Below are 18,580 nucleotides of genomic sequence, written 5' to 3' on the forward strand. Positions count from 1 at the left end.
CTTCGGTACCCAGCAAACCGGGACAGTTGGTCGCCCTACTTCCCCAGCCTCCAGACTGCTTCTGGGGCTGAATCAGCTCCTGCTGTTTCCACCCGTTAGGTTGTCTCCCTTACCTCCTGCCTCCTTCTCATTCTGAAAACAGGACCCAACATGAACAATAAACAAACTATGAAATAAAACGTGCGAGACAACTACAAAACCCACATAACTTAGACTTTACCTCTCCCAGAAAGAGTTTCCTGACTAGGCCCCCCCAACCCCACACCCAGCTGGGTAGGATGCCCTTCATCTGGGCTCCCCAAATAACCTAAGCACATCTCTTTCACAGCATTTAATATATTATAAAAATGTGACTAAAGTATCTGCCTCCCCCCTGTAGGCTGTAACCAGCTTACGGGCTCTCAGCTTATTCGTCTCTGATTCCCAGCACTCAGCAGTGCCTGAGATGGTAGGCACTCAGTAAATGTTTGTTGAATAACTGAACAGATGAATGCAGGCTGTGCTGTAAACCCTAACATGAGAGTTCCTGACCTTTCTGGAGGAAAGCGTGGCTACAATGTGGTGGTCGGAGAACTGAAAATTACATATGTGGCAATTCCAGGTTTTTCTTTTGCTTTTTTTTTCTACCTTAACAGTTACCGATTTTTATCCTGTCACACAGAACAACAAAAAATAATACTCCAAGTTATGTTGTACAGTTCACATAGATGATTTCACACAGATTTGACAGTTCTATTGCATTTCTGACAGTTGATTCTTCCCCCCTTCTGGGAAGTTGGGTGGGGGCACATGATAACCCCCTTCATGGATCTCTAAACCCTGTGAGGTGAGCGCTGTTTATAATGCCAGTGGACAAAGAAGACGCCTATGGATTAGACGGTTGAGTCAATAGCCGTGCCTCACGCAGTTCAGAAACCAGGTGAGCTGGGATTACACCCCAGCTCCGCCTGACACCCCAGCCCACCTTCTTGTTCCTTGTACCATGTCGCCTCCCTGAACGGGGCAGCAGGGAGGTGTCCTGTGAGTAGAAGCAGGGAGTGTCATTGGATGCTGCCCTGGCAGGCCAGTGGAGGCAGGGGGAGAGCCTGGATGTCCCCTGCTCTCCCGCTGAAGCTTCCAAATCCTAATCCCTGGGAGCCAGGGCAGGGGTAGAGCTGGAAACCCTGGAACTCAGCCAGGGAAGGGCTTTTCCCTCTGGTCTGAGTGAGGCCCCTGGAAGGTCTGGGGGAACCAAAGAGACAGCTCATGGACCCCTGAAGCACTCACCTGTAAGAGGCCTCGCTCTACTGGGCCCAGATGAAGCCTCGCAGAGCACGGTCCCATGACCCTGAAGTGCGCTGGCCCAGGGCCAGAGGTTTGGGCACTGTGTTCTGCCCAGGATTACCAGCCTTCTAGCTTGCAAGGTCATAGCAATGGGTTCCCAGGTCAGTCTCAAGCCATGTGAGCTTTGGGTATGCTGAATTAAATGGCAAATCCCCTCTGCTCTCCCCATCATCGCCCCTGATGCAAGAGCACAGCAGAGTACACCTAATCATAGATCCCAGGCTTGTTTTTCTGTCCTGGTTTTTCCCAAGGAGCTTTATGAGGGAATGCCCAGCCTTGACTCCAAGGAAATTCAAAAGTTTCTAGGTTAACAACCCTCTTTGAAGGAGGCTCGTTGACGCACGCTTACTCTAGAGTTCACCTTGAGGATGGTCAGCGGGTGGGTCCTCCACTGCTAATTTTTGGGATCTTGGAGCCACCATGGAATTTCCTGGGACAATTGCCCTGGCGTTTAGCTTGACCTCCCTCTATTTTCCTGTCCAAGAGGTACCGTATCCCCTTTACCTAGGCTTGGGGACCCACTGAATCCTATATCTTTATTACCTGTAGGTTTTTCTCCAGCAAACCTCCCTCTACTAAGTAAAAGTGAAGGTGCAGGCACTCCTATTCTGGTCTCTACTTTGGTCCATCCTCCCATTCACCCAGTCACAGGCATTCATTGGAAACTTAATCTAGCATAGGAGTCAAACCTGAATCTGATTCCTGGCTACGCCACCTACCAGTTATGTGAGCTTGGGTAGTAGTTAACCCAACCTCTCTGAGCTTCACTCTCCTCAACAGGGAGAACTATGCCTGCCTGTCCTGGAAGGAAAATATAGGGGCAAAGCGTAAAGACTAGACGTATCTGTATAACATACACTGCAGAGTGCCTGCCACGTGGAATCATACGGTGCTCGATAAAAACATGGTTATTATGGCGATTTGTGTAGTGCCCGATACTGGAAGGGGAGGAAGGATAAGATGAGGCCTCCAACCTCTGTGACATTACAATTGAATGGAGAGCTAGCTCAGCCATGCTCCCGAATGACTACCAATAGAAGGCTGTGTCTGATCAAGACCACGATGCACATGTCGTGGGAGTTCAGAGAGTTGGAAGAGAAAGAGGCCGGGAACTCATCGTGGGCCAGTACCAGACACTGCATCTGGCATGCTGCATCGATTCTCTCCTTCAATCCTAATCACAGCCCTTCTGTAGGGGCGTTTATAAAGACTACACCCATTTTACAGTTGAAGGTCCTGAGGCTCAAGGAGGGAGCAGTCATGTAGGCCGGGATGGCCAGGTCATCTTCACAGAGGAGGTAGGATCTGAGCCAAGACTTGAAAGGTGAATAGGTTCGGACAGGAAGAGGGTGAAGGGGCAAGTTTTCCTGGGAATGAGGAGGAACAGCTTGCCAACAAAGCCCTGAGTCGGCAATGCCCAAAGCCAGCGAGGCAACGAGGCACTTTCCAATTGCTCCCTAGCAACTGCCCATCACAACTCAGAGCAGCGTTATCTCTGCAACTTCGCTAACGTGAGGCTCAGGAGGGAAAACTCATCCTCCCTTATCTCACTGTCAGCCCTAAGCAAACAGATGGGGCCAAGCTAGGCAGGAGAGCATGTCCATACAGCTGTCTGGCACCAAATCTCACCCCCATGCCTCCAATTGCCTGAGGGCACAAACCTCAGGACCGAGAATAAGTATAGCCACCATTCGTTGGGCGCTCTGTCTGCATTATTCACTGAATCCTCACAACAATCTTGTATACCCTATTCTACAGAGAAGGAAACCGAGGTTCAGAGAGGTCAAGTCACTTGTCCAAGGCACCACAGCTAGTAAGAGGCACAGCTATTGTTTGAACCCAAGAGTTTAATCCGACTCCAAAATCAGCGCCCTGCATCACTCTTGCTGTAGAGCCTAGTCCCACTAGCTCACAGCAGTTATAGGACCCAAAGAAACACTCTCACCATGTCGTGTCTCCTTTCCCTGTTAACGCAGCCTAGCAACACTACTTGTCTCCAGAAAACAAAGGCACCAGAACTTCGAAGAGAACAAATCACAAAAAAGGTGATGCACTCTCGTTTTCCCACTAACCTTTGTGCTCTGCAAATCCCCAAGACCCAAGCTATGCCCTTATTCTGTCCCCCAGATCTTTTCCCTAGAAGGGTGTCCAGACGTCCTGATTTTGCCTGCTGTCCCTGCACAATTATTCGTAGCGCCCCTTTTACTCTCAAAAGTGTCCGCATTAATTGGACAAGAAATTATATGGTCACCCTACCAACAAAGAGAAGAGGCAAAGAAGCCTCACACTTCAGGTCTCTTGCAACCCTGACACGTGTGCTGGCAAGGATCTGCAGCTCCCCCGAGTGACGATGGGGTCCGACCTTCTGGAAGGAGTAGCCAGCCTCTCCTTGAGGAGGGAATAGGAATAAACAAACTAAGAATGTGATTTTGAGGGGATTCTGAGTGCAACCCAGCTCTTTGGGACTGGACTGGTCAAGGAACAGGGGTAGAGGAATGCCCGGAATGCAGAACTTGCCTAGTTGGGGGCGGGCAGGGTTGAGCACAGCCTGCCCCCTCAACACAGCTGTGCCTCAAATATGAGGCGCGTGGAAAGTTGGAGACTCAGACAAAAACAGGTGAAGGAAAGAGTAATTAAAGGGTCAAGGCCACTCCTCTATCCCCTGGCTTGCCTTATACCACAGTCCAGGTTCTTGCTGCAGATCGAGCTCAGCTAAGCCTTGGTTCTGGGCTGCTTCTGGAAAATTGAAGGCACCGGGACACAGGCGAGCTTTGGGGACTGTTGAAGGAAGCAAGTGGCCAAGAAGTCGCGAGAAATCTGAGCTCCAACCTGTTGGTGACCGTGCACATGAGTAAGCACAGGAGAGCACCTAAATGATGTCCAGCAAAAGCCACGCAGGAGGAAGGGATTTCCTTCCAAGAATGCTAGCATGATTTAACATTGGAAAATCTATCAATATGATTTATATGAATGAGCCAAAAAATAAAAAGCACCTTAATCTCACAAGTTGCTAAAATGGCACGTGTGAATGTTTGATACCTATGATATGTTAACTAAAATGCTTGGAAAACCAAAGGTGCTACTGTGAACACATAGACCTCAAATGAAACCCCAATATCATGTTTGCTGACGAATGCTACAGTCATTCCTACCAGAGACAGGAAGGTGACAAGAAGGCTTTCTCTCAGCATTAGGATTTGCAAGTCTTGATGAATATTAGGCATTGAAGTTCTTAAAGGACTTAACCCCTGAAAAGGAAGCTATTTTCAGTTGATCTGATTGCACCACAGATGAGTAAATATCTAGAAACGTTTTTGGTCTCAGGAAACTATACACTTCTAAAAATTAAAAGGAACCCAAAGAACTTTTATGCATGTTATATTCTGCCAATATTTACTGTGCAAAATATTAGAACAGAAACTTTAATACACTCATTTTAGAATCACTTAAAATCATAACAAAAAGCCCACCACACCACGTTAACATAAATTACAAATTCATATGACAAATATTTTTTCCAGAAAAGTAGAGAGGAGATTGACATTGTTTCAGATATTTGAAAATCTCCTTAATAATCTAGCCTAACGGAAGTAAGAAGGATTCTCATATCTGCTTCTACACTTTATCTGTTGCCATATCACACATAATGAACTTCTGAGAAATCCACCATATACTCGTGAGGCAATGACAGCGAAAAAAGAAAATATCATTATAACAAAAATGCTCCCCATTAAGGCTGACCTAGAGAAATATCTCACAGAAATGACCGTTTAGGAAAGTCCTGAAATGCAACAGGGTTAAGGAAAATCCACGATTTTCCATGGAATAAACTGCACTGAAATATATATAAAATAAAGTTGATACTGTTTCCTTGGAGGGAAAAATACTTTACATATCGGCAGAACGCCAGATGATCAAAAAAGTAGAGTAATGCCCGTCCGTGGCTAGCAGTTAAGTGTGCACGCTCCACTGCTGGTGGCCCCGGTTGCCCCGGTTCACATCCCGGGCACGCACTGAGGCACCACTTGTCAGGCCATGCTGTGGTGGCATCCCATATAAAGTGGAGGAAGACGGGCATGGATGTTAGCCCAGGGCCAGTCTTCCTCAGCAAAAAAAAAAAAAAAAAAGAGGAGGACAGGCATGGATGTTAGTTCAGGGCTGATCTTCCTCATACACACACACACACACACACACAGACACACACACACACACACACACACACACAAAACTAGAGTAGGTCCCTCTTTTTAGAGCTACAGCTCTTTTCCCGCCAAGTGAGGTGGCTCTGAAAAGAGCCTTTGGGTTGCGATGCTCAGGCGGTCCTGAGGCAGCTCATCGGCGGCTGGTGTACCTAATGACGGCCTTGGTGGCCTCAGACACCGCGTGCTTGCCAATCTCCCCCGGCAGCAGCAGGCGCACGGCGGTCTGGATCTCTCTGGAGGACATGGTGGAGCGCTTGGTGGAGCGGACCAGGCGCGCGGCCTCGTCGGCGATGCGCTCGAAGATGTCCTTCACGAACGAATCCATGACGCTCACGGTCTCCCGAGAAAGGCTCAGGCCCTCGTGAACCCGCTTCAGAACCCTGGGGAAATAGACGGCGAAACTGTCGGAGCAGCGGCGGCGGCGGCGCCTTGGCTGCTTCTGCTTCAGGCTCTTCGGGTCGGCTTCCGTGGGCTCCTTCGTGCCCAGGCTTTCCTCAGAGGACATCTCAGAGACAGGCTCAGCCATGTCACAGGCAGCTCCGCGAAAGCTTGGAAGGAAGGACAAGGGGGACTGCTGAGGGCGGGTGGCTCTTTTATAGCGCTGTGCTCTCTGACGACATGGGCGAGCTCCATATCTGATTGGATAAAGTGCAATGCAGGGTCGCCTGTCACTAAGCCACGCCTTGTCAGGTGATTGGATACTTGGCATCACCTCAACCAATCAGAACAGGAATCTGGCGAACTCTAAGCTTCCTGTGACCTCCAGCATAAAATCTTTGACAGGTGCCCCATAGGGCAAAACGTTAACTGACAACAACGGCTGATTGATGCCTACGGTAGGAGACCTTTGAAAAGACTTCACCAAAAACACCTAAATGGTAGAGATTTCAGGTTCAGTGCCTTCACAGTCTGACCTCCACAACCCAAGTCCGTACCATCATCGCAGTGAGTCTGGCCACTTTGGGGCCCTTGTCCTTGAACCCAGAATCTACTCTTTCGAGGGCTGAGCCACTGTGGCTTGAGCAGGAACTGTCTGACGTGGCCAGCACAGCGCTCCTGGAAATCATGGGACACGCTTGACCAGCTACTGCCTCCAGTTCCTATCAAAACCCTTAGCGAATAAGAAAAAAAAGGGAATGGCAAAACCACTTTCTCCAAAGACAGACCATCAAACGAAATGGGGATACTTATAAAAATACTAAAAACAGTTAGTACCAAATTTAAAATTGTTTCCTTACCATTACTTAGGTCCTCAAAATACCCCAAATACTTAAATTGATGAATAAATATAAGAGCTGTTAGTTGAAAAAAATGATTATCCTAATTCTCTGAGAAACCACCAGAGTGAGAGAAAAAGAATCAATAAGAGGGAAATAGTTTAAAATTGAAAATACATTCCTTTCAAAAGTCTATGATAATACAGGCAAAGGCATTTCTTTAATGTATTTATATAAAAATACATTACAGAAATTGAACCGAAAGGACTTAAGAAGTGTTGAAGAAGTAGAGGTCTTCCATGAGCTATGATCCAAAGGGTCACACTTCCAAGCTTATTTCCTGCGAGGCTTTCAAGAAACAGCTAATTCTACTGCTAATAAAATGGTCCCAATCATGAAGGGAAAAAGCTAATTTTTATTACTAGAAAATATATTATGGTGATAAAACCAGTGAAGAAAGTTTACCAGAGGGAATGATTTGGACCATGATGGTAGTGTTAATATGAGCCCCAAAGCTACATGAGGACACACTTGTGATAACAAACTCCCAAGGAGACTTTCCCCCACCCAAAATCAAGAACATGGAATAGAATTTTCTTTGGCATCTTCCTTTCCTGATAAGAAAAGTCCAGTTTTTCATTAGGGTTCAGTCATTCAAGCATCTACAGTTATTAAAGGTCTCAGTGGACTATTAACTTCTGTCACTTTTCACACAAAGGTGAGCATTTAAAAACAATGTATGTAATGATTTTGTCAAGTTATTTTTCGTGGCTTGAATAGAAAATTTTTATATTTTTTATCCCATTTATTGTCCAAATTAGAAGTGTCAGTGACCCTTAAACATATAAACCAGGCTAGGGTCACTAAATGGTATTCAGCTGATGTCTAAACTACTCTGCAATTTAAGAGACAACTAACAGTCACAAATTGGTGCCATGGAGGGACCTGTCCATGGGAGTGTCCAGTAGGATAGGCGGATCTTTTACTTGGCAGTTTAGAACTTGGAAACAGCAAGGCAGAAGCTACGTGTCCTCTTAAAGATTAGCTCTGTAATGGGCATAACATCACTTCCTCCATACTCCTTTGGTCAAAGCAATGACAGGCCTGCCCAGAATCAAGAACAGGGGAAAGCAGACATGCCTTATCAAAGGAAGAAGTGTCCAGGAATGAGGAGCCTTCAGGAATCTGACAAACAGTGCCATGCAACACCTCCTTCTTGAGATGCTGCTGGGTGTCACGTACATGGTATGTCATACAAAAAAGTCCTTGTTTCCCTGGGCCACGGTAGTAAACTCTGGAATAGTTCTTCACTTGACTTACCCCTATCTGGATGACCTCGCCCATGTAGTGGATCCCTATAAGCCAAGGCAGAGCTTTCACCCTAAGTGGCATGAAGTCCCTAACCATTATGGACATCCTCTCCCACTCCCGGATCCCTGGGCAGAGACAGACACACAGATTGACAGAAAGGAGAATGTATCAAGTCAGTACATGCTGAAAAGAACTGTACCAGAAACAGATCCCAGTATCAGGTTTCCTGATTTGAAGCCACTGAGTTTTCTGAATTTCCTCACAGTCCTCTTCTTTCAGGGTTCCCGTAACACCTGACACATTCATTGCAATCCATCTCTCTCCATCTTGCCTACAAATGTACATGTCCTCAGAGTCATAAAATGGGGCAGGTTTGGGGTCACAGGTGGAATTGATGGAGAAAGAAAAGCAGAAACAGTCCCTGATATCTGCAATCCCACACTATTGTAGTAGGCTTAAGGGAAACACTTGCCAGGGCAAATCCATTTGAATTAATTCCCAAAAGGAGATTGAGGTAGGTGAAGAAAATCAGGGCTGCATTTCCTTTTATCCTAAAGTACTTCCTTTTGAGCTGGTTAATCCAGAGAAGCATGGTTGTTACCAAACACAAACAGATTCATTTACCCACTGCACATTAGGGCCAATAAAGAAAAAAATCTGAAACACCAGGCTTGTGGCAAGGAAAGAGGTTTACTATCAAAAGGCAGTCAGATGAGGAGATAGGAGTCAGAACTCAGATGCACCTCCCCGAAGGGAAAAAGGTAGAGGTTTTTATCTGTGGTTTTAGGTAGGGGAGGGAGAACATGTGCTTGGGTTTTAGGTAGGGAAGGGGGAGCATGTGGCCTTGCTGGTTGGCACCTTCCCACCAGCTTACATTTGAACTTAAAGACTGAATTTCTTTTCCCTTGACTGTCTGGACTTTTCTGGTTAGTTTTCATCTTCAGCCTGCACTTGGCCTTGAAGACTGAATCTTGATGTCTGGACCTTGAATTCCTGGGAAAGACAGCTCGCTCATGTACCAAGGAGGGACAGAAAGACCTGGTTAGTTTCAAACAACAGTTGAATATGCACAGCTGCACTGAGCAAAGCTTATCTCAAAGTTTTTGTTTTCTTACTCTAGCCTAGGGAAGATTTTTTTAACAGCTTTATTGAGACATAATTGATATACAAAGAACTGCACATATTTAACAAGTTTGGACATATGCAAACACCAGTGAAACCATCACCACAATCAAGGTAATAAACATACCTGACACCTCCCAGAGTTTCCTTGTCATGGAGTCTTATCTCCTTATGTACTTGATTAACTTGTTTACTGTACATTGTATTTGAAAAGTTATTTGTAGAAACAATTTAAGACCTTGCATGATGTTCTCTTCCTCCAAAGAGGACTTTTTTTATTGCGAAATTTTTGTTGTACATTATTGTTTATCAGTCACCATATAAGTGCATCCTTCCACCCCTTGTGCCCACCCCCTACCCCTGTAGCCCCTGGCAACCACCAAACAGTTCTATCTGTGCATGTGTTGGTTTATCTTCCACATATGAGTGAAATCATGCCCTGTTTGCCTTTCTCTTTCTGGCTTACTTCACTTAACATAATACCCTCCAGGTCCATCCATGTTGTTGCAAATGGGATGATTTTGTCTTTCTTTACGGCTGAGTAGTATTCCATGGTGTATATATATATACCACATCTTCTTTATCCATTCATCAGTCGAGGGACACTTGGGTTGCTTCCATGTCTTCGCTATAGTGAATAATGTTGCGATGAACATAGGGGTGCATAAGCCTCTTTGGATTGTTGATTTCAGGTTCGTTTGGTAGATACCCAGTAGTCGGCTAGCTGGACCATAAGGTATTTCTACTTTTAATTTTTTGAGGAATCTCCACACTGTTTTCCATAGAGGCTGCACCAGTTTGCATTCCCACCAGCAGTGGATTAGGGTTCCCATTTCTCAACAGCCTCTCCAGCATTTGTTGCTTTCTGTCTTGGTGATGATAGCCATTCTAACGGGGGTAAGGTGATATCTTAGTGTGGTTTTGATTTGCATTTCCCTGATGACTAGTGATGTTGAGCATCTTGTCATGTGCCTATTGGCCATCTGTATATCTTCTTTGGAGAAGTGTCTGTTCATTTCCTCTGCCCATTTTTTGATTGGGTTGTTTGTTTTTTTGTTATTCAGTTGTGTGAGTTCTTTATATATCATGGAGATTAATCCCTTGTCAGATATACGGTTTGCAAATATTTTTTCCCAGCTGGTGGGTTCCCTATTCATTTTGATCCTGGTTTCATTTGCCTTGTAGAAGCTCTTTAATCTGATGAAGTCCCACTTGGTTATTTTTTCTTTTATTTCCCTTGTCTGAGCAGACATGGAATTCAAGAAGATCCCTTTATGGTTGATGGCGAGTAGTGTACTGCCTATATTTTCCTCTAGGAGTTTTATAGTTTCAGGTCTCATCTTCAGGTCTTTGATCCATTTTGAGTTAATTTTTGTGTATGGTGAAAGAAGATGGTCTACTTTCATTCTTTTCAAGTGGCTGTCTAGTTTTCCCAGCACCATTTATTGAAGAGACTTTCCTGTCTCCACTGTATGTCCTTAGGTTCTTTGTCAAAGATTAGCTGCCCGTAGACATGAGGTTTTATTTCTGGACTTTCAATTCTGTTCCATTGATCTGTGTGTCTGTTTTTGTACCAGTACCATGCTGTTTTAATTACTATCGCTTTGTAGTATGTTTTGAGGTCAGGGACTGTGATGCCTCCAGCCTTGTTCTTCTTTATCAGGATTGCTTTAGCTATACGGGGTCTTTTGTTGCCCCAGATGAATGTCAGTATTCTTTGTTCTATTCCTGTGAAAAATGTCCTTGGGATTCTGATTGGGATTGCATTGAATCTGTAGATTGCTTTAGGTAGTATGGACATTTTAACTGTGTTTATTCTTCCAATCCAAGAGCATGGAATATTTTTCCATTTCTTTATGTCATCATTGATTTCGCTCAATAATGTCTTATAATTTTCATTGTATAGGTCTTTCGCTTCCTTGGTTAAATTTACTCCTGGATATTTTATTCTTTTTGTTGCAATTGTAAATGGGATTGTCTTCTTGAGTTCTCTTTCTGTTAGTTCGTCATTGGTATATAGAAATGCAACTGATTTCTGCAAGTTGATTTTGTACCCTGCCACTTGGCTATAGTTGTTGATTATTTCTAATAGTTTTCCAATGGATTCTTTAGGGTTTTCTATATATAAGATCATGTCATCTGCAAACAGCAAGAGTTTCACTTCTTCATTGCCTATTTGGATTCCTTTTATTCTTTTTCTTGCCCCTAATTTCTCTGGCCAGAACCTCCAGTACTGTGTTGAGTAAGAGTGGTGAGAGTGGGCACCCTTGTCTTGTCCCTGTTTTCAGAGGGATGGCTTTCAGTTTTTCCCCATTGAGCATGATGTTGGCTGTAGGGTTGTCATATATGGCCTTTATTATGTTAAGGTACTTTCCTTCTATACCCATTTTGTTGAGAGTTTTTATCATAAATCGATGTTGGATCTTGTCAAAAGCCTTCTCTGCATCTATTGAGATGATCATATGGTTTTTATTCCTTGTTTTGTTAATGTGGTGTATCACATTGGTTGATTTGTGGATGTTGAACCATCCCTGTGTCCCTGGTATAAATCCCACTTGATCAGGATGTATGATCTTTTTAATGTATTGCTGTATTCTGTTTGCCAATATTTTGTTGAGGATTTTTGCATCTATGTTCATCAGGGATATTGGTCTGTAGTTTTCCTTCTTAGTGTTGTCTTTGCCTGGCTTTGGTATCAGGGTGATGTTGGCCTCGTAGAATGTGTTGGGAAGCGTTCCATCTTCCTCTATTTTCTGGAATAGTTTGAGAAGGATAGGTCTTAAGTCTTCTTTGAATGTTCGGTAAAATTGTCCAGAGAAGCCATCTGGTCCTGGACTTTTATTTTTTGGGAAGTTTTTGATTACTGTTTCAATCTCTTTACTTGTGATTGGTCTACTCAGGTTCTCTATTTCCTCTTGACTGAGTTTTGGGAGGTTGTATGAGTCTAGGATTCTATCCATTTCTTCTAAATTGTCCAATTTGTTGGCATATTGTTTTTCATAGTATTCTCTTAAAATCTTTTGCATTTCTGTGGTATCTTTTGTAATTTCTCCTTTTTCATTTCTAATTTTATTTATTTGAGACTTCTTTCTTTTTTTCTTGGTGAGTCTGGCTAAGGGTTTGTCAATTTTGTTTATCTTCTCAAGGAACCAGCTCTTTGTTTCATTGATTCTTTCTACTGTTTTTTTAATTTCAATTTCATTTTTTTCTGCTCTGATTTTTATTATTTACCTCCTTCTGCTGACTTTAGCCTTCGTTCCTCTTTTTATAATTCTGTTAGGCACAGTTTGAGGTTGCTTATTTGGGCTTTTTCTTGTTTGTTAAGGTGGGCCTGTATTGCTATGAGTTTCCCTCTCAGGACTGCTTTTGCGGCATCCCATATGAGTTGGTATGGTGTATTTTCATTTTCATTTGTCTCCAGATATGCTTTGATTTCTCCTTTAATTTCATCAATGAACCATTGGTGGTTTAGTAGCATGTTGTTGAGTCTCCACAGCTTTGTCACTCTCCCAGTTTTTTCCTTGTAGTTGATTTCTAACTTCACGGCATTATGGTCTGAAAAGATGCTTGTTATGATTTCAATCTTCTTAAATTTGTATAAGCATGCCTTGTTTCCCAACATGTGGTCTATTCTTGAGAATGTTCCATGCACACTTGAGAAGAATGTGTAATCTGCTGTGTTTGGATGGAGTGTTCTGTATTTGTCTATTATGTCCATCTCATCTAGTTTTTCATTTTGGTCCATTATTTCCTTATTTATTTTCTGTCTGGATGATCTGTCCATTGATGAGAGTGGGGTGTTAAGATCCCCTACTATTATTGTGTTGTTCTTAATATCTCCTTTTAAGTTTGTTAATATCTCCTTTATGTACCTTGGTGCTCCTGTATTGGGTGCATATATATTTAAAAGTGATATGTCTTCTTGGTGGAGTGTCCCTTTTATCATTATATAATGCCTCTCTTTGTCTCTCATTATCTGTTTTATCTCGAAGTCAACTTTGTCTGATATAAGTATGGCAACACCTGCTTTCTTTTGTTTGCTATTAGCTTGCAGTATTGTCTTCCTTCCTTTCACTCTGAGCCTGTGTTTGTCTTTAGAGCTGAGATGTGTTTTCTGGAGGCAGCACATTGTTGGGTCTTGTTTTTTAATCCATCTCACCACTCTGTGTCTTTTGATTGGAGAGTTCAGTCCATTCACATTTAGGGTAATTATTGATATATGGGGGCTTGTTGTTTTTATTTTATAACTCTTTTTCCAGTTCTTTTGCATTTCTTTTGTTTCTCGTCCCATGTGTTTCTGACTACCAATGCAGTTTGGTAGTTTCATATGGGGTTTCTCTTAGTTTTCTCTTTCTTTACCGTGTGTGATTCTGTTCTGATTCTTTGGTTAGTGGTTACTATGAGGTTTGTATAAAAAAATCTCGTGGATGTGATAGTCCATTTTTTGATGGCCTCTTATTCCCTTAGACTAAGTCGATTCGTTCCCTTTCCTCTTCCCCTTCTATGTTGTTGTTGTGACATCTTATTCCTTCTTGTGTTGTGAGTTCGTGTTTAATATGATGAGGTTATATTTATGCTTGGTGCTTACCTTCCCTTGATCTTTGGTTTTATAATTAAGTGTTTGCTAATCTATTTTGATAGAGGACTGGAATTTTTCTGGTTTTGTCGACCTATTTTCCTCCTCGTTCAAAACTTTGAATCCCCTTTCTCTTTTTTTCCTCAGGGATGAGGGCCTTCTTGAGCACTTCTTGTAGTGGGGGTCTTGTGGCAATGAACTCCCTTAGCTTTTGTTTATCTGGGATAGTTATTATTTCTCCATCGTAACTGAAGGATATTTTTGCTGAATAGAGTATTCTTGGCTGAAAGATTTTGTCCTTTAGAATTTTGAATATATCGTTCCACTCTCTCCTGGCCTGTAAAGTTTCTGTCAAGTAATCAGCCGATAGCCTGATAGGAAACCCTTTGTATGTTATCTTTTTTTGTCTAGCTGCCCTTAATATTTTTCTTTGTCATTGACTTTTGCCAGCTTTACTACTATATGCCTTGGAGAAGGTCTTTTCGTGTTCATATGTTTAGGAGATCTATCGATTTCATTCACTGGTATTTCCAGCTCCTTCCCCAGGTCTGGGGAGTTCTCAGATATTATTTCTTTGAACAAGTTCTCTGATCCTTTTTCCCTCTCTTCTCCCTCTGGAATACCTATAATCCTTATGTTGGATTTCCTAATTGAGTCGGATATTTCTCGGAGAGTTTCTTCATTTCTTTTTAGTCTTACTTCTCTTTCCTCCTCCATCTGGAGCACTTCTGCATTGCTGTCCTCGATATTGCTAATTCTTTCCTCCATAGTGTCAGCTCTGGTGCTTAAGGCTTCCAGATTTGTCTTTATCTCCTCTATTATGTTTTTCATCTCTAAGATTTCTGATTGGATTTTTTTATAGTTTCAATCTCTTTTGTGAAGAAACTCCTGATTTCACTGAATTGTCTGTCTGTGTTTCCTTGTATTGCATTCAGCTTTTTTATGATGGCTATTTTGAATTCTCTGTCGTTAAGGTCATACATTTCTGTGCTTTCCTGGTTGGTTTCTGGGTGCTTGTCATTTTCCTTTTAGTCTGGAGATTTCATATATTTTTGCATGGTGCCTGTTGGTGTTGGCTTACCTTTCCTCATAGTGAAAATATATGGTCACACTTTCCTCTTGCTTCCGCTGGGTGGGGGTCAAGGGCTGTGTATTCTCACCTGCCTCAATCCATGGGCACTCTTGTGGGCCCCGGCTGATCAGCGTTGTGGCTGCATGGAGGCTGCTGGGGGGAAGTGTGGAAACAGCTGAAGCTGGAGCGCAGCTAGGCGGAAGCAGCTGGGGTTCAGGTGCTGGTGGGTTGAAGCAGCTACAGCTGAAGTGCTGCTGTGCCAAAGAAGCTGGAACTGGAGTGTGCTGGGCCAAAGAAGGAAGAGCTGGAGCACCGCTGGGACAGTGAAGCTGGAACTGAAGTGCACAGGGCCAAAGAAGCTGGAACTGGAGTGCGCTGGGCCAAAGAAGGGAGAGCTGGTGCACCGCTGGGCCAAAGAAGCTGAAACTGGAGTGCACTGGGCCGAAGAAGGGAGAGCTGGAGCGCTGCTGGGCCGAAGAAGCTGGAACTGGAGTGCGTTGGGCCAAAGAAACTGGAACTGGAGTGCGTTGGGCCAAAGAAGCTGGAACTGGAGTGCGCTGGGCCAAAGAAGCTGGAACTGAATGGAGCTGGGCCAAAGAAGCTGGAACTGGAGTGTGCTGGGCTGAAGAAGGAGGAACTGGAGTGTGCTGGGCCAAAGCAGCTGGAACTGGAGTGCGCTGGGCCGAAGTTGCTGGCGCCAAGTCACCTGGAGCCTCCTTCCACTTACTCTGGAGATTCCAGCACCTCAGTCCTCGGGTGTACCGCTGCCTGGGTGCCTCAGACGCCCCCTAGGGCCAGCATGTAGCCCTCGAGGTTGTCACTGCTGAGCAGGTTCCAGGTGCTGCTGAGGTGGGTGGGCATGGCGGGGCTGGCATGCCACCTCCAGGTGGGCAGGACCAGGAGTGGGGAGGGGAGCCTTGGGCGCACTCGCTCCAGAAATCCTCGCCACTCCCTAGGGAAGATTTTTTAACTTCTTCTTCCTCGGTTTCAATCCCCACCGTCTTATGATCATTCCCCAATCTTGGGGAATGTGGGCAAAGATTGCTCTGCTACTTCTTGCTGTGAAAGGGTGAAGATCAGGATCAGAGGAATGAAACTTACCTTTTCTTAAAGATATTATTGGGTACCAGATGGGGAGAGTGAGACATGCTTTGTACGACTAATATTTTAGTACTCTGATCAATGGCTTTGGAACAACACTTAAGTTCATATTTTATAATTATACAGACGACTACACCAATTAGAAAATAGATGGCCCAAATTCTAGCATCCCGTCCATAATAGACCTCAGTCCTTGGGGAATCTAGGCAAAGAGGCCTGTAAACCAGTGAAAGTTAGTGCCTAGAACCTCAGGTGAAATGTGATGCAGTCAAGTAGCCTGCTGTCTAACATTCCAACAAATAAGGTAAGAACCTGGGAGTCATTCATTACTTATCTTTAGGAGACCATCTTCTGTATAGCAACTTGCCGTCTGTCAGGCGTTCATTTGTCCATTTAGAAAAGTCAGTGTCCAGAGTATGAAGTCATCCAAAGTTTGGGTGATCCCAGTTGTGATGTTTTTCTGTGGCATGTTTCATGTCCCCTGTGACATTTCTTGTATTGTCCTATCCATCCAGGCTAAAGTCCAGGATTTCAATAGGACCCAGTCTCTAGGAAAAAGGTGGTGCAGAGAAACATCTGACAATGTTTAGCTACTTAATTTGAGTTCCCTCCAGGTCTTTTGGATCATCTTTAGAACATAGGAAGGGTCTCCCAAAGTTAGGCCTATATTGTGTAAGCAAGTAACCAGGCATTTAGTAAGAAGCATTTCTAGAGGACACAAAAAGAAGAAAAAGTTAATGGTAGGAGCAAATTATAAACCAATTTCTGAGCCCAGGGGATAGTCAGTCAATAAGATATCTAGATGTCAGGGTTGAAGCATCCCCTGCAGTTTTAAATGTCTCCAGTGATGTCATCAGGCACTCAGGTAAACCTTTTGAGTGGCTTACACAGCAACAGGCATGAAGATTGTCCAAACAGGGGCTATCATGGTGCTCTCTCTTAGCTCTGTATCAAGTTGTCCAGCTTCTGTTTGTAGGGCTTCAGGAAAAAGGGTGGTTTTAGTTCTTAATGATTCCAAATGAAAAGGACAGAAAAAAATTGAAAACGTTACTTTGGAAATCTGTACCAGATATTTGAGGAAACTAGAAGAATTCAGGATCCAGTCCAGTTTACAAATAGAAAATAAAAACCTCAAAGACAATTAACAGAACCAGCATCCCTAGGTAACTAATATAACCAACCTTCCTTCCTTCCTTCCTTCCTTCCTTCCTTCCTTCCTTCCTTCCTTCCTTCCTCTCTCTCTCTCTCTCTCTCTCTCTCTCTCTCTCTCTCTCTTTCTTTGGCTGAGGAAGATTCACCCTGAGCTCACATGAGCACCAATCTTCCTCTATTTTGCATGTGGCTTGCCGTCACGGTATGGTCGCTGATGAGTAGTGTAGGTCCACCCCTGGGAACTGAACCCAGGCTGCAGAAGCACAGCGCACCAAACTTAACCACTAGGCCATGGGCCAGCCCCTAGTATTCTTAAATAATTGTGATTAAGAGCATAAAACCAATCAAAGAAAAAAACAGCAGGCTGAAAATCAACACGTCACTGCTCTGTCACTAAGGTGAACATCCCAGGAAGACTCTTATTGGTTCAGTCTTAAATTTGAGTCTTTAGTCTATTTCAAGTTCATTTTTGTGAGTGGTGTAAGATAGGGGTCCAATTTCCTTCTTCTGTATATGGTTATCCAGTGTTCCCAACACCACTTATCAAAGAGACTATCCTTTCCCTTTGAGTATTCTTGGCTCCCTTGTCCAATACTAGTTGACCATACGGAAGTGGGTTTATGGCTGGGCACTCTATTCTGTTCCTTCGTTCTAGGTGTCTATTTTTATGCCAGCACCTTGCTGTTTTCATTACTACAGCTTTGTTATATAGTTTGAAATCAGGAAGTGTGACGCCTCCAGCTTCGTTCTACTTTCTCAGGATACTTTCTCAAGGTCTTTTGTGGCTCCATGCCAATTTTTGGATTGTTTTTTCTATTTCTGTGAAAAGTTCCATTGGATTTTGATAGGGATTGCATTGAATCTATATATGGTGTTGGGTTATATGGACACTTTAACAATGTTACTTCTTCCGCTCCATGAACACAGAATATCTTTCCATTTGTTGGTGTCTTCTTTAACTTCTCTCTTCAAAGTCTCATAGTTTTCTGTGTACAGATCTTTGACGTCCTTGGTTAGATGTATTCCTCAGTATATGCTATTGTAAATGGGGTTGTTTCCTTTATTTCTTTTTCAGATTTTGTAGGCGAATAGAAACACAACTGTTTTCTGTATGTTGAGTTTGTATCCTGCAACTTTACTGAGTTAGTTGAGTAGTTCAAGCAGTTTTTTGGTGGAATCTTTGGGATTTTCTGTATGTAAGATCTTATCATCTCCAAACAGAGACAATTTTACTTCTTTCTTTCCTCTTTGGATGCCTTTTATTTCTTTTTCTTGCCTGATTGCTCTGGCTACGATTTCCAGTACTATGTTGAATAGGAGTGGTGAGACTGGGCATCCTGTTCTTCTTCCTGATGTTAGAGGAAAAGCTTTCAACCTTTCCCCATTGAGCATCTTGAAAAGGGATATGCTATTAATTTTCAAGTCTTTCCTATTATGGTTTATTTTTCTTCCCATGGTAGTTTCTTAGAGAATTAAGCTAATCATTTTTTTTTAACCAACAGCT

At 43.5% G+C, this 18,580-nt stretch overlaps 1 protein-coding gene across 1 annotated transcript; it reads right to left on the reverse strand.

Moving 5' to 3' along the window:
* Nucleotides 1-5,588: 5,588 nt before the first annotated feature.
* Nucleotides 5,589-6,051, reverse strand: LOC131401285 (late histone H2B.L4-like). Its single transcript, XM_058536428.1, has one exon. The coding sequence runs from the start codon at nucleotides 6,049-6,051 to the stop codon at nucleotides 5,656-5,658; it is 396 nt and encodes a 131-aa protein (XP_058392411.1). The 3' UTR covers nucleotides 5,589-5,655.
* Between the last annotated feature and the right edge of the window lie 12,529 nt (nucleotides 6,052-18,580).

Source organism: Diceros bicornis, chromosome X (genome assembly GCF_020826845.1).
Source record: "Diceros bicornis minor isolate mBicDic1 chromosome X, mDicBic1.mat.cur, whole genome shotgun sequence".
NCBI lineage: Eukaryota > Metazoa > Chordata > Mammalia > Perissodactyla > Rhinocerotidae > Diceros > Diceros bicornis.